The 24,648-nt window shown below is 34.8% G+C and overlaps 1 protein-coding gene across 10 annotated transcripts in view; it reads right to left on the minus strand.

The window, feature by feature from the left end:
• LOC138712148 (dual 3',5'-cyclic-AMP and -GMP phosphodiesterase 11-like) overlaps nt 1–24,648 on the minus strand; it is a 1,303,168-nt gene that overhangs the window by 278,497 nt on the left and 1,000,023 nt on the right. For 2 of the 10 annotated variants that reach the window (XM_069843624.1, XM_069843626.1), the window contains exon 2: nt 13,062–14,229. The exons of the other annotated variants lie outside the window; for them this stretch is intronic. In XM_069843624.1, coding sequence (XP_069699725.1) covers nt 13,062–13,113 — 52 coding nt within the window. In that variant the 5' untranslated portion in view covers nt 13,114–14,229. The remainder of the gene's footprint in view (nt 1–13,061; nt 14,230–24,648) is intronic. 10 annotated transcript variants of the gene reach the window in all.

The following is a 24,648-nucleotide window of genomic DNA, read 5'->3' on the forward strand; positions in this document are numbered from 1 at the left end:
AATTCCGAAGCATCTTTAGTTATTATTTGGAGAGAATATGAATTATGTGGCATCATGGATTATTATTTGCAAAGAATATAAATTATGAACATCATACATTATTATTTAAAAATAATGTAAATAAATTATAAGAATAATATATATACGCATATTAAATATACATGTAAGAAGGCATTCTCTATTCTCCATTCACTAAAAAGATTGTATCATTATCCATCTAAATTAAAACAGACGCTGGTACAGACACTCATTCTACCTCACTTCGATTATTGCGACGTTTTGTTCAGTGATCTCAGGATTGATTCCGCTCAGAAACTACAGCGTGTTCATAACGCGTGCGTCCGCTTCATTTGTAATGTTCGATACTATGATCATATCTCACCTTCTTTCAAGAAGTTATCATGGCTTAGGTTACATGAGAGGAGAAATCTGCACTCACTTTCTCTCTTATATCGAATTATGCACTCTTCATCCCCCTATTATTTATTCGCTCGATTTCATACTCTCTCTCGCTATCATAATATTAATACTCGATCACAACGCGATAACACGCTAGAAATTCCACTTCACGCATCGTCTCTGTATTCCTCATCCTTCACTGTTGCTACCTCTCGTCACTGGAACTCTCTGCCGCCTGAAGTCAAGGGCTGCCGAACATTGAATTCTTTCAAATCAAAGTTAGAAAATTATCTTATGACGAGTTGCCAAACTAACTTACTATTATGACAAGTGTTGTATTGCATGTTTCCACGTTTTCACATTTTTTTTTATGTTCTAATGATATTCAACTTATTTTATATTTTTGTTTTCATATTTTCCGATAATGTTATATCTCTAATGTGATAAGTTGAGCTATATATAATCTTAATTTTCCTTATTGTGTGTACTTAGAAATATTGTATTCACTGTATACTTTGTACTGCACTATTTTATTACTAATATTACTATTATTATTATTATTATTATTATTATTATTATTATCATCATCATTATTAATATTCTTATTTTATTATTATTATTATTATTATTATTATTATTATCATCATCATTATTAATATTCTTATTTTATTATTATTATTATTATTATTATTATTATTATTATTATTATTATTATTATTAGTATTATGAATAATTGTCTTTTTTTTGTATGCCTCATTTATTTTGACCTGCTGTTCACATATTATTATGCTTTTTTCTTTCTTTCTGTATGTTATATATTATGTCCGATTTCTTCTTATTTGTTGTTTATTTTTTATTATTATTATTATCTTATTCAATTTTGTGTGTAAAATTGTAGTGTAATTTGTAAATTTGTAGTGTTTTTGTAACGCAGTCTTTACTCCTGGTTGAGTGTTAGAGAAGGCCGTATGGCCTTAACTCTGCCAGGTTAAATAAATCATTATTATTATTATTATTATTATTATTATTATTATTATTATTATTATTATTATTAACTTAAAGAATAATTATATAAATTAAGACAAATCTTAGAATATTATTTAGAGAATGTAAATTAAAGTGAATCATGAATTATAATTTAGAGATTCTAAATTAGTGGGCATAATAAATTGAAAGAATGTAAATTACGGTGCATAATAGATTATAATTTAGAGAATGTAAATTATTCTACACCATAGATTTAGAGAATGTAAATTGCGGTGCATAATAGGTTATAATCTAAAAAATTTAAATTATTGTGCATAATAGATTGTAATTTAGAGAATGCAAATTACGGTGTGTAAAAGATTACAATTTATAGAATGTACATTACGGTGCATAATAGATTATGATTTAGAGAATGTAAATTACATTCCATCACAGATTATAATCTAACGAATGTAAATTACTGTGCACCATAGATTATAATCTAAAGCATGTAAATTACTGTGCATCATAGATTTAGAGACTGTAAATTACTGTGCACTATAGATTATTTATAGAATGTAAATTACGGTGCATAAAAGATTACAATTTAGAGAATGTAAATTACTGTGCATCACAGATTCACAGAATTTAAATTACGGTGCATAATAGATTATAATTTAGAGAATGTAAATTACTGTGCATCATAGATTTAGAGAACGTAAAAAAAAATGTTTTATTTAAAGATGCTCGCAACAGCCGAGGTTATATAAGCGTCGCTAGATAATGTAAATTACGGTGCATAATAGATTATAGTTTAGAGAATACAAATTACTGTACATCATAGATTTAAAGAATGTAAATTACGATGCCTAAGTTATAGACTACAATTTAGAGAATGCAAATTGCTGTGCATCATAGATTTATAGAATGTAAATTACGGTGCATCATAGATTATAATAAATTTAGGGAATGTAAATTACGATGCATCATAGATTATAATTAATTTCGAAAATGTAAATTATGGCAAATGACAGGTTATATAAATTATGGTGCATCATAGATTATAATTTAGAGAATATAAATTTAGTGCATCATAGACTGTTTGGACTGTATGTGTATCACGATGCATCGTAGATAATTATCTGGGGAATGTACAGTATGGGGCATCATTATTTTCAATTCACAGAGAACAGTTTTTTCGAACTAATTGCAAGCATGTACATGGTTGTTCACAGTAACGCTAACGCCTTCAACGTCGCCGAGGGATATGAAATCTTGTGAGGTATGTATCCTACTTCATTTTCTACCGTAACTAGATTGTACTATGAACAGTAGAATCTAATGCAACACAATGATGTCGTTGTTTACATTCACAGTACGTCCGTCTACTATGTTCAAGGAACTCTATAGTCAAGTTGTGCGTACATTGGTTGCTAAAGTGTCCCGTATCATTACAGAATATAAATTATGAAGAATCGCAGATCATTATTTAGAGAATGTACAGTACAGGGTATTAGACATTATTTGGAGAGAATGTAATCGATGAGATAAAAAAAAATTATTGTGTATACATTCCCCTTAGATTCGACAAGATTTCTTTAGGAAATGTAAATTATGAAGAACCGCAGATCATTATTTAGATAATATAACGTACGAGGAATCATAGATTATTATTTGGGGAGTCTGAAATTAAAGAGACACTATAACTTGTTATATATATAAACACCCACTTGATTCGACAAGATTTCATTAACGCTCCGCCATCGCTTTGCGTTGCCAATGCGTGTCATTTGGTCACTCCTGAGACACGCATCCCTCTTTCTACTGAGCTGGTCTTCTTGCGTAGGAGTGTCCAGATGTAGGAGTGGGACTATGGGGCGTGTGCGTGGGGGTTCCATTAAAGGATGTGATGCTATAAGCGAGATCATTAACTCGCCGCAACCCCTTGTCCCCAAAGAACAAAACTCATTTTAAACCGGATGCGATTGGTTAGGAATGAGTGATACCTTCCACCAACGGAGAACGGAGACATTTCAGAAGGAAGTCTTTATTTTGAAAGTTATCACTGTTAATGTTATATCACCATTCGACTTATTTGGAGACTGCTTAGGAATGAGAGATAACGTCTACCGCCTGTCGCTGTGGAGTAACGGTTAGCATGTCTGACTATGAAACGGGCGGGCCCAGGTTCAGATCCTGGTTAAGTAAAAATTTTTAGTAGGTTATTTTACGACGCTTTATCAACATCTTAAGTTATTTAGCGTCTGAATGAGATGGTGATAATGCCGGTGAAATGAGTCCGGGGTTCAGCACCGAAAGTTACCCAGCATTTGTTCATATCGGGTTGAGGGAAAACCCCGGAAAAAACCTCATCCAGGTAACTTGCCCTGACCGGGAATCGAACCCGGGTCACCTGGTTTCGCGGTCAGACGCGCTAACCGTTACTCCACAGGTGTGGACTAAGTAAAGTTATCTGGTGAAGTTCTTTTCCGAGGTTTTCCCCTCAACTAATTGAAACAGAACTGCTAAGTTATTGTCGGTTTGGACCTCGGACTCATTCCGCTATCATATTTACACTTTCCCTCTATTATCATCACCAACTCAGTTTCTTGGGTCTCTTGGTTTGTGGTCATTAGTTGCTGGTGGTAGTGCTATGTAGGCCTACCGTGGCTCATGGTAGCTCACGGGACCGGGGTTGAAGGACCGCGGAGATGCCTAAGCGGAAAGGGATAAGGGATTCTCTAGGCTGCAGGTGAGTTCGAAGGCGGCCCGCAATGGAATCTGTAGAGCGCGGTGCCTGAGAGCATGCATACTATTCCATTCCGGGTACTACAATGGGTCCGCCCAAGCGGCCTACATGCGAGAGCAGCTCCCACCTCGGGAGAATAATAGATAACGTACACCAACATAGAATCGGATTTATATATGCATAACCTTCTTTATCTTATAGTGATCATTTTTATATAGAATGTGACTCTTTTTTATAAGAGGGAGAAAAGAAGGAAGTAAAATAGGGTAAAAGATGGAAAGAAATATAAAAGCGAGAAAAATAACAATATAAAGAGAAAATAATAAGGATAACTAAAAAGGTCGGCCTCGGTAGCGTAGTTGGTATAGCGCTGGCCTTCTATACTCGAGGTTGCGGGTTCGATCCCGACCTAGGTCGATGGCATTTAAGTGTTTAAATGCGGCAGCCTCATGCCAGTAGATTTACTGGCATGTAAAAGAACTCCTGCGGGACAAAATTCCGGTACACCGGCGACGCTGATATAACCTCTGCAGTTGCGAGCGTCGTTAAATAAACCATAATTTATTATTTAAATAAAAACAAATGAAGACAAGAAAACAGGCGAAAAGGAAGAAAAGATGTCCTGTGTGAAATTTTCCGCGGCAAAGGCTGTGTGATTTCCCTTTAGGGAATAATTAAGCAACATTTCTCGAAACATCGATAGCAGACAATTGAAGATTTGAAGCAAGCTGTTAGGGAGGCATTCAGGGAAATCACACCGCCTTTGCTGCGGAAAATTTCACACAGGACACGGCGCCGCATCGTTTTGTGCCGCGACAATGATGGTGCCATACTGATGTTCTGGATCACTACACAAGCTGGAACGTAAGGTATCAACCTTTGTCACACATCTGCTATGACATGTTCAAAATGGATGCACATCAACATACAAACAAGAGGGGGGGGGGGAGACAAGACTTTCGGACCTTACTATATAATAAGACACAATATTAGTGTATTCATCCATTGATAAATAAAGACGGATAATACTTAAAAATAAATTTAATTCAATGTCGCTTTAGTGAAATTCCTGACGTATTTCATACTATAATCCAGTTTCCAACAGTTGACAAATTAAAAAATGTACCGATATAGTCAGTTCATCACAAGAACAAAACTAACACTAGTCTACTAAAAATTTGCTAAAACAAATGCTGTCGTGTTTCAACTATCAATTGGCGTTATTTATTTATTTATTTATTTATTTAATAATAACATATACATAAAAACGTTACATTAAAATACCCCGAAAGAGCAAAGCTCGTGTTCGGGGACAGTTCCGTTACATAGATACACATACTTTGTAGACAAGATACTTAAGAAAAAAGCTCACATAAAGATTGTAATAAAATTAGTAAATAATAATACTAATAATAACTGAGTGAAAAAAGAGACGATGTTTAGATTGATGGATTAATATTAAATTATTGTTATTAGTATAATTAGTGCAGGTCATGTTGATATAGTAACCAAGATAAAATAGAAAAATACACTTAGGATAGAAATAAACTTGTTTTACAATACATGGTACATAATATATATACAGGGAAGTCTGTCATATAAATTTTTTAATTCTGGATCTGAAAATTTCATTGCTTAAAGTAGTCAATTCTGGATGAAATTTTATTATCGAATTATATAGCCGTGGACCATAATTTGTACTGTGTAGTAAAGCAGCAGATGTGAAATATTTAGGTTCAACTAATTTAAGAATTTCATTTCGTCTCGTATTATGAACATGTGGCTGAGCTACAAATTTCGTTCTATTTTTATGATAGAATTTCATTAAAGAGTATTTATAAATTTGGTCAATTCTAAAAACATTCAATTCAGAATGGATAAAATTTGTTGGATAATCCAGTCGCCTTTTCAAACAAATTTTGATTATACGTTTTTGCAACATAATTAGAGGAAAAAGAGCAGTTTTTGTAATGCCTCCTCATCCAGTTATACCATATTGGATAACAGATTCAACTAGAGCCAAATAAACCAAACGTAATACATGAGTAGGCAAGTAATGGCGAAGGTTTACAAATTTGTAAATTGTTTTACGTATCCTGTTACATAAAAAGGTGATTTGTCTATCCCATTTCAAGTGCTGATCAACAATAATTCCCAGGTATTTCACATCTACAGATTCTTTCAGGCAAGGGCATTTACAGGTTGTAGAGAGTTTACAAAATGAGTTGTGGATTATTAATTTTAAATGAGAAAGTGATTTCAATTTGTTCAATCCAGAGACTGTTAAAGAAAATGGCACCAAAGTAGTTTTAGTTATATTTAGAGATAGCAAATTTGCATCAAGCCAGTTTTTGATCAAATTTATACCTACATTGACATGTTTATAAGTGTCCTCCCAAGTTAAACCACTGAAAATCACCACCGTATCATCAGCGTAAGAATAACAGGAGCCATTATGTACTTTCAAATCAATGTTTAATAAATCATTAATATATATTAAAAATAGAATAGGACCTAAAATTGTTCCCTGAGGGACACCTATATCAATATTTACATTTTCACTGATATTATCATCAATTTTGGTTACCTGAGTTCTTTTGTTTAAGTATGATTGAAATAACTTATGCGCAATACCCCTGACTCCTATATCAAATAATTTGTCCAGAAGTAAACGATGGTTAACCGTGTCAAAAGCTTTCCTTAAATCTAAGAAAATCCCTAAACATTTAGAACCGTTATCCAACTCCTGCATAATTTTACCAGTGACTTCAATAATTGCGTCATCCGTAGATAATTTATTTCTGAAGCCATACTGATGTTTGGAGAGAATTTCATTTTTCTCTAAGTAATTTACTAATGTTATGTTTCTTCTGTTACTTTTTAGATTCATTTCCTGTAAAATTGACGGTGCTGTTTGTATATTAAAACTGCATTGTTTTTGTTTGGGATGGAAGTCATTACAATAAAATAAAATATGCATATTAACTTTGATTAGCGGTTTATTGTGTTTTCCACTACTGTAATATTAATTATACAAAACGCCATTCACACTGACTAATAATTACACAACTCCTATCATTAATATTGTACCCATAAATTAAGAGACACTGCTATACATTTAAAATAACCCATTAATTACAGCTGTGATTCTGGCTAAATGTGTATAAACAACTCAACCCACCGCCTACGGAGAAAAGTATGGTAATAGCCCGTTACAAAAAAGAAATCTTGTTATAAAAATTATTATATGCTACCGTGTGCTATTAGAAACAACATTTCAAGAAATGCCTCTACGCTATGTAGCAAAACCGATCAAAACAGATAACTTGTTACATAATATAAAAAGACAGAATTATAGAGAATGTTCAAAGACAAAAATTAACAGTGGGAATCCCGGTTCCTAAGTTGAATAATGTTGTAAGTCCGTGTACAGTGTAGACTCTACATTTTTGGAATATCCCATGTCTATGCATGGTTTTTTCCACATTTCAGTCCATTCCGAAAGCATCATGAAGGTATAGAATTCTGCATTTTGTTCTTTCTTGATTACGGAATAATTGAGGGGCTTAGAACAAAAAGCAGGTACGTGACATTATTAAAAAATGAGGTAAGTGCGTGTTGTGATAGCCCAAAAGGATGTTTCTTTGGGATAAAATCAGGTAAGTGATCACACTGTGCACTGCTGCTATATGGGCATCATTTCACCAAACTAGTGTATAATATTTCATTGCATGTAGAACTTTAACTGTAATTTCCTCGAAACTAGGTTTCCGTCACTTACCTGCTTTTTGTTCTAAGCCCCTCAATTGTCCAGTGTCTTAAATGAGTAGTCTACAACACCATGCCTTAGACTAACGACACAGAATGAGGGATGGTTCGAGTCTTCATAGAGAAGGAATATTCTCATGCAATTTCGGTCAATGTATGAGACCGGTTTCTACCCAACTTTTTGATGAATTAGAGGAGCTACAGTGAGTAGCGAAATCTGGTTTCGTAAGCCAGCTATAACGGATGAGGGAGATCATCTTACTAACCACACATTACTCCCATAATGGTTGGATGATCTTTTACCTCTGCTAAGACACATGGATGCAAGACTAGCAATCGGCTGGTCAGCCTTAGAATAGCTATGTAGGCTATCGTGCCTGGGATTTTTTCTATTTCATTTTACTTTATTTTAAGATTTTGATGATTAAATAAATACCGCGAAGAAAAATATCTATCAGTATCGAATACAGGAATAACATGTAGGCAGTATGGCCAGCGTATAGGGAATTACAAGTATGGACACTTAGCGTCGGTACCTTTGATGTAGCAGTGAGTTATTTCAGTGACCTTCGAACCAGCTGTTCCGGCATCAGCGTGAGGTTCTACCTTTTTCCCTAGAGTTAACGCTCATATCGCACCAACACTCGACAGCGGAAATACCTTTTAGCAGGCTTTCCAGCGAATAGGGACTGCTGTTCCACCGCAGTTCTACTGTTCGCTGGTGCTCGATTATACTGACCTCTAGCGTTTCAAAGTGGGATGAAACACTAACCTAACAGAGGCGGGAATTTCGCTCAGTGTCCATTCTTATTACTCCCTATTCGCTGGTATGACATTTAGCTACTGAAAGAAATGGAGCACTTAAATTAAAATTCGTAAATACCCTGTAGGACACTATCAGCGTTCGAATGCCTGCGTCACAATATTGCACACTATGGAATATAAACCATTCCGATTATCTAAATAAAACGTCAGTACATTTTCCATGTGAAATAACGAAATTCGCGAGTTCTTCAGACTATGTCAGGGAGTTTCTGTCGTCTTCAAACAACTTCCTTGAGAGCATTCATACACTGGTACATGTACACATTATCAGTAAAATTCACATACAAAGGAGAGAACACGATCTGGAAACGAGAAGTTTCACTAAAATCTATACCAGCACACAAGCTTGAAGAGTAGAATGCCAATGCTTTTATCTCTTCATTTACTTTTCTGATCTGAACACAGTATCACCGCCGGGTAATTACTGTTATTTTTTAAATTCTAAATATTTAAATGTCAAATATGTGGATACAACATGACCTAAATTGGTTATATTATATTTATAGATTTAATTAAAGTGTGGTTATCATTATAAGGCTAATTTTAACATATTATAAGTTTTATTAAATGTTATTTATTGCATGTCAAAATGACTCAAAGCCACTCTAGTTTTCAGATAATTTTAGAATGTTTTTTTTATACACGTTCAATTTTATAATATGCACAAATGTTCTCTCACTGTATATCACCTGTGTTCAGTGTACCATTCATTGTGTTCTCCACCTGAAGATGACTTTTTAGGTCGAAAATATTTGTGGAAATATAACTTTGCAATGTAATAAAACAGAAAATTAATTCTGTATTACTACTAAGATTTATTTCAAATGATCCTTCCTCAAATGAGGTAGACCACTGGGATCCGGAATTAACAAACATAAAAGATAAAGGGAAAGACTGATAAGTTGTAGAGTGAAACTATACAATTGTAATTTAATATAAATTTCAACTTATCTGAAATCAACTCTGAAAATGACTTTCAAATTGAAGAAAGAGTTCAAAGAATCTAATCAGTCAGATATTATTAAAAGCGCTTTTACAATTGTACCATCAACACGGTTCTTGACCACACATCAAGTGAAACTCATTCATTACAAGAATTCATGACGTTGCATATTACTATTTGGATGTTTTGGATTTCGGTCTCACTATTTCCACTTTTGCGATTTCTTTCTAATTTCAGTTCAATTCTTCTATAACTCTGCATTACTTAATATTAATACACATACATTGAATTTCACATCAGTTTAAACAAATTACTCATATAATGTAGGGCCTGCCATGCTATGAAGCGTGTCTTCACTATTTTAGGTCTTGTACTTTGTTATTCCCTTATATCTTGAGTATACTTTTAATATTCGGTATTTGAATTCTAATATTATAATTTTTATACATAGTAACTGAGCAAATTTTGTTCATTTTCCAAACTTAAAATTAAGTAACACTGAATCACAAATTAAACAAAAATTCAGTAGAAAATTAGAACGAATAACTGTCCTCTTCATTAAATTTGTATTTATATTTGTAGACCCATTACCCAGCCTCCAACAGAAATGAGTAGGCTACCAGAGGCATTTCCTAGGGGGTAAAGCCACGTAGAACTAACATCCCTACTGCAGTTAATGCCGATTGTCTATAAAGGTGAGAGCCTTACCTCCCGCTACCGCGTGGGCCTTCATGGCCTGTGATGGAAATGATTTTACTTTACTTATATTGGTATATGAAAGAAATAATTCATACATATACAAAATTTAATTAAACATTTCGATAATTACAGCTGTACAGAAAGTACCTAGGCCTAAATGATAAAAGTAAAAAATTAAAAAAAGCATGTAATAGTCTCCTATCTTGGTTGATTTGGTATGCATAAAAGGGAAAAGAGAATGTGATTCCTTTCAATTTATCTTTTTTTTGTGCGTATGTGTAAAAAATCACTTCTCACAAAATTGAATACACATTTCACTGTATAAAATAATTAATCAAAAAGGATTCTACAATATTACGAACTGACCTAGACAAACAAATTATAGAATATAGTGCTGCCTAAAGGACTAGAAAATTTCTTCGTGTGCCTTATAATGGGGTCAGTCCATAAGTCCAATAGTAATGAAGGTGTAACGAAAGTCATGTTCAAAATAATAAAGAAAAGAGTCGTATATTATATTAGCATATTGGAGAACTGCGTTCATGTAAGCTTATGGAATATTTACAAAAGCACATTTAAAAAAAAAAATAGTATAAAGCCTACTGAACGACAAAATGACATTGAAACATAAATTCATCAAGCATAATTTGTACTCGAGACATAAGAAATGCCATTGCAGTAGCACGTTCCAACTAGTGAGTAGCCAAGGAACCTAATAATAACTTCTTCATAAAGAAATTGTTATTTTTAGAAAAATGCTGGTGACTTATGCATATAATCTAGGTGTTTTTACAGTGACGAAATTTCATTTATTTGTTTGTGTGTATTTGATTATTTATTTATTTATTTATTCATTTATTTATTCTGTTTATATATTTATTTTACTCACTTATTAATTTATATATCTATTTACTTACTGATTATATATATATATATATATATATATATATACATATATAAATTTGTACAATATTCGACGACCAATATTGAAATTATAACACAAAAGAGTAGGAAAATTAATAGTTATTTACGTTTGATAACCTGTTGAGTATTGTAATGTGAAGTTACGATAAGTATATCGTCATTGCACCTCCAAAATTCGCTGTGTTTTTCAAAAGATTTTGCAGGACAAAGAAAAAGAAGCATTGTCAAAGCTACTTTCGATATAATTTCGTTATTTTTCTTGTAAGGATTGAAATTATACCGAAAGTAGCTTTGAAAATCTAGGGAATTAAAAGTCACAAAGCTTTTTACTTTATCCTGCAAAAAAAAAAAAAAAAATATATATATATATATATATATAAACATCAGCGGATTTTGGAGAAGCAGCAACGATATCACATAACGTTTTATCTATGTACTTTGATAAAAATTAATTTCTAATAAAAGTAAGTGTATAATTTTTACTAGTTTTGAACATTCTTTTTTGTGGAGAAGTGATTGTATTATTATTAGGTTCTTCCTGCGAGAGGCGATTCGTTTATGCTTGTTTTATTAGTTTTGAATACAATAGTTTTTTTGTAACAGAATAACAGCAGTACTAGCACAAATAAACATTGTTAAAATGAGTTCAAACGAGGATTCAGATATTGAGAATGATTAAAATTCTGCATCGTCAACTGCAGAAATTAATACAACAAATCGTAATAATACAACAAATCGTAAACATATTGATGTTTATAATAAGCGAAATCAATTCCATTTTATTTTATTTAATGTGTCGTTCACATTACGCAACCAGTTAGGTAATAGTAGTACCATTACCTAACTAGTTTAGTAATAGAAGTATCATTACCTAACATCTAGAACATTTTTATTAGCGATGTAAAGTCACATTACATAATTAAGGGGATAGAAAAACTATTAGGTACATACATCAAACATAACTGAACATATTAAATATTCAAACATAAAATTAATTTAAATAAATACACATAAGTTACACTCATGTTCGGGGGTTCAGTATTGTAGTGCAGATATTCAGAGAAAAGAAGAAAAAAGTGATCAATATATTTAAGTAATTAAAACAAAATAGTATAAATTACAAACCATATACGATAAAGTAAAGGCTGGTTCACAATAAGCCGGGAACGGAAATAACGAGAACGAGAACGGAAATAATGTTAAAATAGATGTATTTAAATCTGAGCATTCACAATTAACTTTCACGTTCCCGTTTCCGGGCTCCGGCAAACTTCCTCGTTAGTTGTGAATGCTAACATTTAAATACATTTATTTTAACAATATTTCCGTTCTCGTTGTCATTTCCGTTCCCGGTTTATTGTGTGCCAACCTTAAGTAATTTAATTACAATTTAAGGAATTGATGACTAATATTCAGAAGTAAATTAATAATTAGCAATATTATCTATAGCTATGTTAATTTTTAATAATGCACATTATTTACCTTAAAGTTTAAATTTCATTAGCCCTAGGCCTATACTTTTCAAAGCGTATATTTTGATATACTCTACGATACCTATTACTTCATGAATGCAGCTAGATGGAGATCTGTACCCGATATATATATCTATCGAGGAGCGTATTGATGACATCTTTATAAAAACTTTGGAAAATTAGTCGGCATGTATGAATATAAAGTAACTATTTTTAATTAACTCTCCATTAATCTCATTATTAACACTTCGCGTTTCCAGATTGCATTTCTCCTTGCAAGCTCTCTCAGCCCTGAGCAAATAACAGTAGTACTTACTCTTATAGTGGCGACAGCCGTTTATGGGGCACATACTCTGCTTTTGCCCCATGGGGCTCACCGTGTCCCCCTCCTCCGTCCTGCGGAGAGGTGAAGAACGTAAGACATACCGCCTCCCGTTGACACTCAACAGGGGCCCCTGGGAGGGATTGAAGACACAAATCTTCACCGACTCTCACTGTATGCTGATCTGAATTGCTCCCTTTGGGCAGAACCCTTTACAAGATCACTCCACTTCACTTTAAACTGTAGCAAAAGCAACGTAATGAGCTAACGATCTTCTTTTCTTTTGAGTTGTTGCTATAGCAATAAGCCATAGATTGATTTTATTACTCTAGAGTTTTTGTACTTGAAACCTGATATATTTTAACAGCTTATTAATACATTAGTAAAATTTAGTTACAGACGTGTATAATTACACGAAACACTAAAGGAGAAAAAAAATTCACGAAAAGAACACTTTGTATATTTGTCTGTTGTCCGGATTATAAAATTTTGCTATAGAAGTAAACAACCACAAAACACTAAAGATGAAAACATTTTCACGAAAAATAAAAATCTTCGTTCTTTTATTTCATTCTTTCGATTGATAGTAATTCTTTTTTCGATGTACATAACCACAAAACACAATATTTGAAAGAATCTTCATGAAACCAGAAATCTTCAACTGTTTTATCCTTTTCAAATGTTAGTTCGTGGTAGAGTATCAGCTATTAGAATGATTCATTTGGCCGTCTATTCCAAATAAATCAACAGCTGTAAATTTAAAATGCAAAACAAAGCTCAGCTTCACCTCGTGATATTTTCATTTCAGAAAGAACACTTATGAGACACTTTGGATAAAATTGCTGCCAGCAGGATACAACACGGGAGTACAAAGACGTTAAGATCGAGTTTTTATTTGGGTTCTTCGATGTCGTTAACCTCAGGGCCTGTAACTTTTTCTCCTCCAAACAACCCAGACTACTAGACTGTCTTGTCGTCAAACACTTCCTTGGTAACACAAAGAAGATCCACAGACTCGGTGAGGATTGATTCCAGCCATAGCTCCGCCATTGTAGTCCCTCCTCGAAATAAACTCCACTTCCGTAAACAATGACACATTTGAATGATGCCTCACCGCCCTCATGTTGGCGCTTCCTTTACTAATGTCGTACTTCCATCACAGCTGAAATTACAAGTTACAGTAAGTCTAACAGACCTCGGATTCTTATTGTAATATGTTAACAATCTACTATATCGGTCGTTTTAATCTTGGCTAAGATATTTATTTTTTTTCGCCAAATAGAGACAGTATGGCTGTCTAACTACAACAATAATGGCAGAAATAATAATCCCACGCCAATTCCAGGTACAAGCTCAAGCATTTTGTCAAGACACTCGCGATGTGCAGTACGGGAACAACGTTTCTGTGCAGGGGGTAGGAGTAGAAGGGAGGGTCGGGCGTATGTCTACAGAGTTCAAGGCAAAAACTAACCCATTCCCCTATAATTCGTAAGTAGACTCATCCGATCTCGTGCGCAGCTCTGTAGGAAGAGTGGGGGAGTGTCTTGACAAAATGCATGAGCTGTATTTTCGTATGTATAAAGTTGTTACAAAGTTTAGGGACATCTTATAATTATTATGAAATGCTGCCCTTGCCTTAAATTATTATTAGAGGAACTAATAATGTTTTTAACTGTTGATTAACGATAAGAAAGAATTTTTAGTGCAATTTCGGTATTTAGATGATGAATGTTAGTCATTATAGAGAAATTATGTTTTCAACCAAAAAAAAAAAAAAATCTTAAATTTTTAATATTAAAGTTGAAAATGAATGAGTACCTAATTGGTACGCGATTCTCAACTGTTGCTGGATGATGTAGGATATATTACTCTCTAAATTAAGAATTAAAAATTAGCCACAAAATCCCGTGAAGGGCAAGAGCCTCCTGATTATGCATGGTGGCATTTTAAGATGCTGTCTGGGTTAACATTGAAGGGTCCACTGTTCACTAGTCACTGCTTGGGTTACAAGTCACTTTGTGATGAGCTTCCATTGTTGTCGGTCTTTCGCTGTTCTTGACCATAGATGGCCGTATCTTGATCCAAGTTCGTCCGCCTACCTTGTCTTCTGTCTTCCAACGTTGCGTTTACCAAACCTTGGGTCCCATGTCGTAAGGACATTAGTCTCTAAATTAGTAAAGATAAAATATGTTTGTAAAAATTTTCCTTTGTGAATGTCCTAGCAGTTTCTAAGGTTTGAAGTTTAAAAGAATTGGGGAAATTTTGTTATTGATCGGTTCACCTATAACTATTGAATGGAGCTGCGTTCCTTAGGACCAAAGTGGAAGGAGGGACGCAGCTGTGCAAACCTAGCTGTCTCCAGTCAGCAGTTACAAATGAACCGACTAATAACAAAATTACCTCATTTTTTTAAACTTCCAAAGCTTAGAAACTGCTAGGATATTCACAAAGATTTTTTTTTTGCAAATACTTAATATTTACTAATTTAAAGGGTAATATATATCCTACAACATCCACCAACATCTATTATCAAGCAGTATATCTCATTTGACGATATGTGTCAGAAGAAGAGAAGTTGTTTGTATGCATCTGAAGTCTGATTAATGAAATATGTAGCTAATCGGCAATGTATGCAATGGAGGGGAAAATAAACTGGCCATCCTACCCATTAACTCCTGGCCCAGTTGCCTCAGAGGTGGTGCCTTCTTGGTATCACTTGTGAGGTTCAGACTTGTCTTCGGATAGTTGACTAAACAAACAACATCCAGCAACAATTGAAAATCGTGCACCAATTAGTTATTCATTTTCAAGTTTAATACTGAAAATGTAAGATTTTTTATTTTATTTGAAAAAAATTATAAATTCTCTGTCAGGACTAAATGTCAACATATAAATACCGAAATTACACTAAAAATTATAATCGTGACGGTGTTATTCCCGGCGTGACTCCTCCTCTTTGCTAAGTCTTAGGAAGTCAAGGCTCTATAAAGTCTAGGTAGGTAGTATTGTTCGCCATCTTTGTTCTTTCGTTGCCGCGCTACCAGACGAGGGATCTATTTGCCACACCGTTAAACATTATCATACCGTAGCTCCTATGATAATAAATCAAACGCACTGTAATTCAGCAAATAATTTAGCGGCAAATAATGTCCTCGTGTGCTTTCTGGGAACGCCAACGAAAGTGCCAAAATGGCGGGCGATTATATTAAGTATTTATCCAGCCTTAGGAAATGGATAAACGTCTTCATCAGCGGATCACAAGACGCACACGTTTAAATGTAGCTGACCTGCAACGTGATTGGCTGCCGGAAATTAGAGACTACTGTTCACAGCTGTCATATAATAATAATAATAATAATAATAATAATAATAATAATAATAATAATAATAATAATGATAACCACACAAATCCTCTGAAGGGTTGGAATTCCATTCAGTAAAGAAATGTAAAATATTCTCTTAACATGCGTCAAAGACGTAGTTGAAAATTATTTCACTCTTACCCGCCAAGCCAGACAGCGACCCCGGAAGAGCGTTGAAGAGCAACTCAGGCTGTGTACTCGCTTATACTGGCGCTTTATTGTGACTCCGCGCCAAGGACACGGTATTGTTAACGCTGAGTGAGCCGAACCACCAGTATTTACTAGTAACTCTTTTCTTTACAATCGCTTCGGACCATTAATAGGTGACAGTAAAAGTTTTACTCCGGTCGCTAGTAGATCTGATAACAGCCGCACGTGCATAGTAACCTTCACTGCGTTACATCACCGAGCGCGCGCCTAGCTTCAAACACCAACAGTTCTCATTTCTTGTATTCACGTCCGGAACAAGGCGGAAGTACATGGGCAGGGGCGATACAACGCGAGGTTACAGAGGCTTCAAGAGCAGCTAATGGTTTTTGAACTATGTTCAAACAAATACTTGTTATACAAGATGTATAACTCGCGCAAAAAACGATTACCGAAAAGCAATGGTGGCGTTGCTGTCTGTTTTCACGTGTGTATGTAGGCACGCCAGGGGGGTGAGAGGTGCGGGCCGATTGAAATACTGTCTCTTCCAAGAAGATGAATAGATGAGGACATCGCTGTGGAAATAAAGAACATAGCAAGAGAAAAATTCGAAGCTAATTAAACGCGCAACATATGTTTACGAATGAAATAATAATACCGTGCGATACAAGACATATATTCACATGCAATGGAACAAACTAAAGCCGTAATGTAACTATCACAACGCAAGATTGATTCTATCGATGTCATTTCTCTTCTGATGTATTGTTGAATATCATTCAAGCTATCTCGTGACCTTTCCTGTCGCCCGCTCTTCCTTATCGCAGTGTTTCATTTGCATTCCTTCCGTCGGTATTCCCTGCTTGCGAGACCTATATCAGTCCATCGCTGTGGAGTAACGGTTAGCATGTCTGAAAGTGAAACGCGCAGACTCGGGTTGAAATCCTACTTGGGACAAGTTACTTGGCTGTTCTCCCCCCCCCCCTCGAGATTTTCCCCTCAACCAAATGAAGCAGAATTCCTGGGTGACTTTCGGCGTTAGATCTTGTACTCATTTCGCCCTCATAATTCGTCCTGATTTAGGATCGGCTGCGGGCCGCCACCAAACTGGACCCCCGTGGTATGTGGACATTAGTTGCTGGTGGAAGTGCTATGTACGTAAACTCATGGTAGCTCGTGGGATCGGAGTTTAGGGATCGCAGTGATGCCTACTCAGAAAAGTAAAAGGATTATGTGGCTCTAGGGGAGTTCGGAGGTAGCCCACAGGGAAATCTGTAGCACGAGAGCCTTAGGCATGCACACCATTTCATTCGGGTAGTAAAATGGGTCCAACCAAGCGGCCTACATGCTAGGGCAGTCCCTATCCCGTGCCCCTCCCTTCAAGGGAGACTGAAAGATAGATAGGAGGTAAACTGACAAACTTCCATAATGATACATCTTGCATCATAACGTAGAGCTGGGTGTCATAGCCTATATATTAAAAGGTAATATGTTTTGTCAGTATAGTTTATAAACAAAAAAGCCATGCCCCCACTCCTTTTACACACCCAAATCAGCCATTCAGTACTTCATTTTCGTACCTTTAACGGTCTTTAAGTCTCTTAACTAGCATTTATTAAACCGGCGCGCGGTTTACAAGAAGTATTTTCAAGTCCTTTTAATAAGTTCTCTGTTGTTGCATTTTCGTGGTATTGTGAACCAGGTTTAAAACCTCTTTTAACTAACATCACATTCTCTCAACTACACTCCGTGACAGTCTTAACTCTTACTACATATAAATCCCAGCTAGAAGTTAAACCGACTCGATAGTATCATGGCTATTCTTAACGAATTATTTTCTGAAAGTACCTAACTTCAGAACGAAAATGTATTTACGTGTATTTATACCATTGCTAATTTCTTTCATTCATTCATTCATTCGTTCCTTCCTTCGTTTGTTCATTTATTTATTTATTTTTTATTTTATTTTATTTTAAATTTAAATTTAAATTTTCTGTCTTTTTATTTATATTTATATTTACATTTATTTATTTATTTATTTATATTCTTGACCCAATGTATCAAACTGAGTCACAATATAGGACAAATTTTCGATAAATAATGACTTAATGATGCCTGTTCGACTATAGTGGAATGAGAAATACAATGTGTCCACTTGAAACCTTTACAACTTCAGGTGTAAATAAATTACTGACACACTTTATCTGGACACAGTTTTCTGCATGTTAATTAGAAACTGTCAAAGTTTTTATTGAAATTTTGTTGTATTGTTGAAGTACGTTTTTTGGCTCCAAGTGTGGATTTTGGTGAAATCTGAGAGTGAAGAAGATGTGGACACCTCAGGAGATCGTACAATGTGTACCTGGTTTATCGAGACACGATCATATGGAAGAGAACCGCCATCATGGCCAACAGTCCGGGAGTGACACCGAAAATGTATGGAGACTGGTAGTGTGCTGCGGTAAAAGAACAGTGGACAGCGAAGTACAAGACGGAAGACACTGAACGTGTGCAAGGTGCATTTGTCCGAAGCCCCTGTAAGCCCAGTCGCATTGCTGCAAGGGAATTCAATTTGGCGCGTTCGACATTTCACAAAGTCCTTCACAAGAATCCGAGGCTGTGCGCTTGAAGTTCAGCTTGTGCAAGCTCTTCAGCCAGATGATCGTCCACACTGCTTAGCATTTGCTGTCGACATGCTGACTACAAGGAATCCATCAGAGTGTTGTCTTCAGTGACGAGGCAGCCGTTGATGTCCAGATCTCTAGCGATCATGACAGGAAATCGAGTATCGGCTTCATGTGCTACGTGAAATTAACGTTGCTCATCTTGATTTTGTCATAAAAACTTTGACAGTTTCTGATTAACATTCAGAAAACCGCATCCGAATATCTTGTCTCAATAATTTGTTATTTACATCTGAAATCGTAAAGGTGCCATGTGGACACCCTGTATAATCCCTCCTTGCTATATTTCACTTCGTTTCCCTTCTCGCAATGATACCAGCACACCTATACAAACAAACGCAAGCAACGCGGTCCTCAAACGCTCTGGTCAGTCAACCTGAGCTTGTTAGTTGACCGACATAAATAAGAACAAAACAAATGCTCCTAATAAAAGGGTAATGCTGGCACACTCACGCTCAGCAATAAAGCTCCGAATATCCTCACTGCCTCTACATCTGATGGACTGTGTTGGCTAATGGTTCACACATATTACCACATAAATCCCAGACGACGCTGTCCTGCAATTTTGTTTAACGATCCCCTCTCCTTTCTCATTGCCTCCGTATCTCGCAGCCCTATAGTGGACTCCTTTTAATGCTTCTTCATCCAGACTTAAAGAATTAAGGACTTAAAATTACGATGCCAACAGCTCGTGAACTCAATGCATCAAAATTTATTTATGTTTTCCTGGTCAAGTAACTGGGTCTGCCTGGCGGAAATAGAAAAACGTTTTTATATATGTTGGTGAATGAGATATTAAGATTTTGCTATGACTGGAATGTGAAAAGAAGTACATTACATTTCTCTGATAGGTTCCATCATTAGAGTGAAATCGCCAAAAATCTGAAGGAGTTGTTTACAGCAGATCCAGAATAAATCGTAAGCATGACGTACCTAACATGCCAGGTGGGTAGACTATAATTATGGAACTCTGCTTGTACCTTTACTAGTCTCAATTTTATGAAGTGACTGAATATAGAAAAGTAGGGTTACCACCCGTCCGGCAAAAGGAGGACATGTCCTCTTTTTTAATCATTTTATCCTGACAGACAGACAACAGCGTGTTCATAATGCATGCGTTCGATTTATTTGCAACGTCCGTAGATCTGACCGTATCACACCTTCACTAAATATGCCGTCCTGGGTCCGTCTCTAGGAGCGAAGAACTATTCACTCTCTCGCTTTACTCTTCAATATTCTTCAAACCTCTAACCCTAGCTATCTGGCTTCTCGTTTTCAACATTTGTCCTCGTATCACGAAATAGATACTCGCTCACAACACTATATCACACTCTCCATTCCTAAACACAGAACATCCTTCCACTCTTCATCTTTCACCGTCTCTGCAGCTCATCTCTGGAACTCTCTACCACAACATGTCAGAGACTGTCGGACATTGTCTAGTTTCAAAAATAAATTAAAATTGCACTTTTTGAATTAGATTCCTTTCAGTTATAAGCCCTTTTCTCTGCCATAGTTTTGTAAAAATATAGGCTATATATTTCTTTTTCCTTCCTTTCCCCTTTTTGTTCTCTTTATCAGCCGATGAATTTATTATCATAGCCTTTTTATCGTGAATTTTATTTAATTTTCGTATTTTTTTCTTTTTTATTATTACTTTATTACATTCCATTTTGATATATTTTTCCTTAAATTTTCCCATATTAACCATTTGTACTAAATGAGTTGCTTTCACTATATTCCAATGTATTTTACTTTCTTTTTTTTTTCTATTATGGTATTATTTTCATGTTGTTTAGTGTCGATTTTATTATGCTATTATTATTATTATTATTATTATTATTATTATTATTATTATTATCCTGTCCAGGAGGCGTTTAAAAAAATTTGAAATGTCCGGCATTTCGCATTTAAACTAGAATTAATATGAATATTGAATAATGTGCGATATTATGCATAGAATATCTAAACAAATGGTGAAAACCTATGAAAGAATTTAACTGCTTTCAATGGTTGAAGCTGGAGCACATAAAAACATAAAATATGATGACCTATTGACATGCAATGAATTCTTACACTCTAAAAATGTCACTATTCATGATTCTAAGCTATTTTATCAATTTTATTCTGCAATGTACAAAGATATGCCAATCAAGTTAATTTGGACAAAGATTTAAGTTTAGATGAACAATGGTGCAAATTCTTCAATTCCAATAGTTCTGCGAGCACTGAAACATTCTCAGAAATTTTAAAAATGTGTCAATTCTATTTATCTATCCAAAGTCACAATGGAAGTGTTGAGAGAGTATTTTCCATAATATCTGCTCAATGGACAAAAGAACGAAATCGCATGCTAACGGAGACAATCAGAGGTATCATCATAGTGAAATATAATTTCAAGTGCATGTCCTGTGAACAATTCCATAGTTATTTGTTACAAGATAAAAGTTTGTCTCTTCAGGCTCTTGTGCACAAAGTGGGCTCCACCGATAAGTAGGTACAGATGTAATACTGATCCAGCAACTAGTGAGAAAACAAACTTAGGTGAGCCATCGTTTTTATCTTTAATTTTGTTCATACCAATTTTTAAAAAATCCTCCTTTTTCAGCAATGTCTTCTTATTTTAGATTCCATGTCCTCCTATAGGTAACCCTACAGAAAAGCCATATGGAGTGAAAAAAAGGGAATATATTGAATGTATCCAATAACCTATGTTTTTCATTTATAAAGGATTAGCCAAGTAGTATGGTACCAAGTACTAATTTTTTTTTCATTTTTTTTATTTTTTCGGGTCTTGAAATGTACAAAATCATATTTTCTTTACCATTTTGTAGAGCATTATTTTGTAAGAACTGCCTCAAATTTATCATCCCAATGTATATGTACACAAGAAAGATTAAATATTTCGGTATATCAATTTATCGAGACCAAGACTACTATATTTATCTTTATTTTTTGGCGTAAAAATACGTCCTTCCCCGCACAGAGTAAGGGTACCCGTTCCGAGATCCGTGGTGAAACAAAACATTCCAGAATTTCAAATGTTCACTGTAACAACACTATGCACCACACCCGAATAATAGTGTTATCAGTAGTTAGGCCATCAACTAAAGTAACTTGTGTGAGCACGCTCAATGATGCCACCTGCCCTGCTACAAGTAAGAGAGCGTCGAAGTTCTGTATAAAACTAGCCGTGTCGCGTGGCCTCTCTCAGTAATATCTCGGCATTTAGAGCATCTACAGACCTGTGCGACTACTCGTTTCATTTGTAGTGAAAAATATGTTGTGAGCCACAACTAATTTCGGAATGTCTTTCACATGAACAGAGAATATATTGTAGGCCCTTAATTAATTACTTTTCTTTAGACTAATACTTTAGATTTGTAAACGGAAACAAGAACAAATTTAATATTCAAACCAACACAATTTTAGTTTCATTCCCGAAACTAGGTGATGTATTCTATATGAAACAGCGGATTTTTTTTTTTTTTTCTTTTTTGTATTCAAATTTTAATTTCACCACATTGTAGTTAGTAACGAGAGTTAATTTTCTATATTGGTTTCAATTCAATTCAATTCAAGTCAATTCAATTTATTAGATCATTAGACATATAAGTAGCAGTCTCCGTCACATATTATGAAAATTAGAAAAACACAAATAAGACAAAATAAATTGAAACAGTAAAACTTAATTAAAATAATAAAAACACGAAATATATTGAAACTATAAAAATTAATTGAAATACTTTACACTTAATGTATTAATAGTAACAAAATGTAACTAAATTAAATTATTAAAGACAATTTCATGCGAATTTATGTTACAAAATCAGGGCCAATAGAGTAAAAAGAATTTATTAATAACCAATTATAAAATGTAGTCTTAAAGATATTGATTGGTATACAGTAACATATATTGACTGGAAAGATTATTACATAAATCTCCATAACACAAAAGTTTGCGTTAGTCTTTTGTAATCTACAGGATGGAATATTAGTTTTTTCGCTATTTCTAATTTCATGATCATGTAGGATTGGCCACTAATGAGTAACTGTCGATATTATGTCGAGTGTAAAGGACTAGATCGTATGTGTGCTTCTATAAATATATTACAGAGTGAGTCAGGAGGAAAGGTACATGGTATGAGGAGTGATAATATTGGTGATTCTGAACAAAAAAGTTTCTATGAGCATATGCCCTGTTCTTAACAGAATCTGACACACAGCTGTTTCAAAATCACGGACGTCAGTCTCATGTCTTTCAACAGGATTCATGCGGCACACAACGAAAACGACATTAGGTTGCAGTAGGATCAATGGACCGCATCCTGGTCGATGGATCGGTCGCGGTGGAGTCATCTCTTGGCCACCGAGATCACCCGACATTACATATTGGATTACTGTGCGTAGAGTTGGCTTAAAAGCGAAGCCTACAAGCGCAAAGTGGAAACTTCTCGCTCGCTTTTGCTCAAGTAAAGGAATGTCCGAATCAGCTCAGATCAACAACACAGCAGCTGTCTACAAAAACTGCGAAGTGCATTGAAGTTGACGGTGGATTTTTAACATATTTTGTAAAGAAAAGTACACAATTGAACAGAACATAAGGTAACAATATTTTAATTTACCATGATCTGCACTTTTCATGTTCCTAATTGTTTCCATTAGTTTCCTCCGAAACCGTTAAGAACAGGACATATGTTCATATATTTTTTTTTTGTTCAGAATTACCAATTTATCACCCCTCAAACCATGTACATTTCCTCCTGACTCACTCTGTATATATACAGGGTGTATCAAAATGTCAGGTCAATCCTTAAGGAGGTGATTCCGGACCTTATTTTCAACAAAATATCCTAATACACTTTTTCAATATTCATCTCCGTTTCCGAGTTACACGAATATCATGTTCCGTATCTATTCCCATTTGATTCCACACCTAATAGACCTGTCTGCTTGAGAGAAGGTAGGCTAATTGTCAGTTGTCTAGAGCAGATGCTCAAAATGTCCCCCCTCGCACTAACACACGCTTCAGCACGCCATCCTTCATACACAAAATTTATGACTTAATATCTGTGACTGTATGAAAAGTGGTCGACAATGTTGAAGACAGTTTGATTTACAAAAGATTCTAATAGCTTTCTTTTGCAAAATCAAGACACTCCCAATTTTGGTACGATTTTTCCCAGAAAATTGAGGCATATCCGATTATTTATCGAATGAAAGAAATAAAAGTAGGCACATCTTAAACAATTTTGAGAAACGCAAGCTAGTAGTTCCTTTAACAAATATAAAACTCTTGATAACTTTATCTACTCTGAATTTTTAAATAATGCACGGAGTTTGAGGGAAGATTTGGATATGAGCTCATTAACAGCTCGCTTGTCATAA

This window comes from Periplaneta americana, chromosome 13 (genome assembly GCF_040183065.1).
Source record: "Periplaneta americana isolate PAMFEO1 chromosome 13, P.americana_PAMFEO1_priV1, whole genome shotgun sequence".
NCBI classification, from domain to species: domain Eukaryota; kingdom Metazoa; phylum Arthropoda; class Insecta; order Blattodea; family Blattidae; genus Periplaneta; species Periplaneta americana.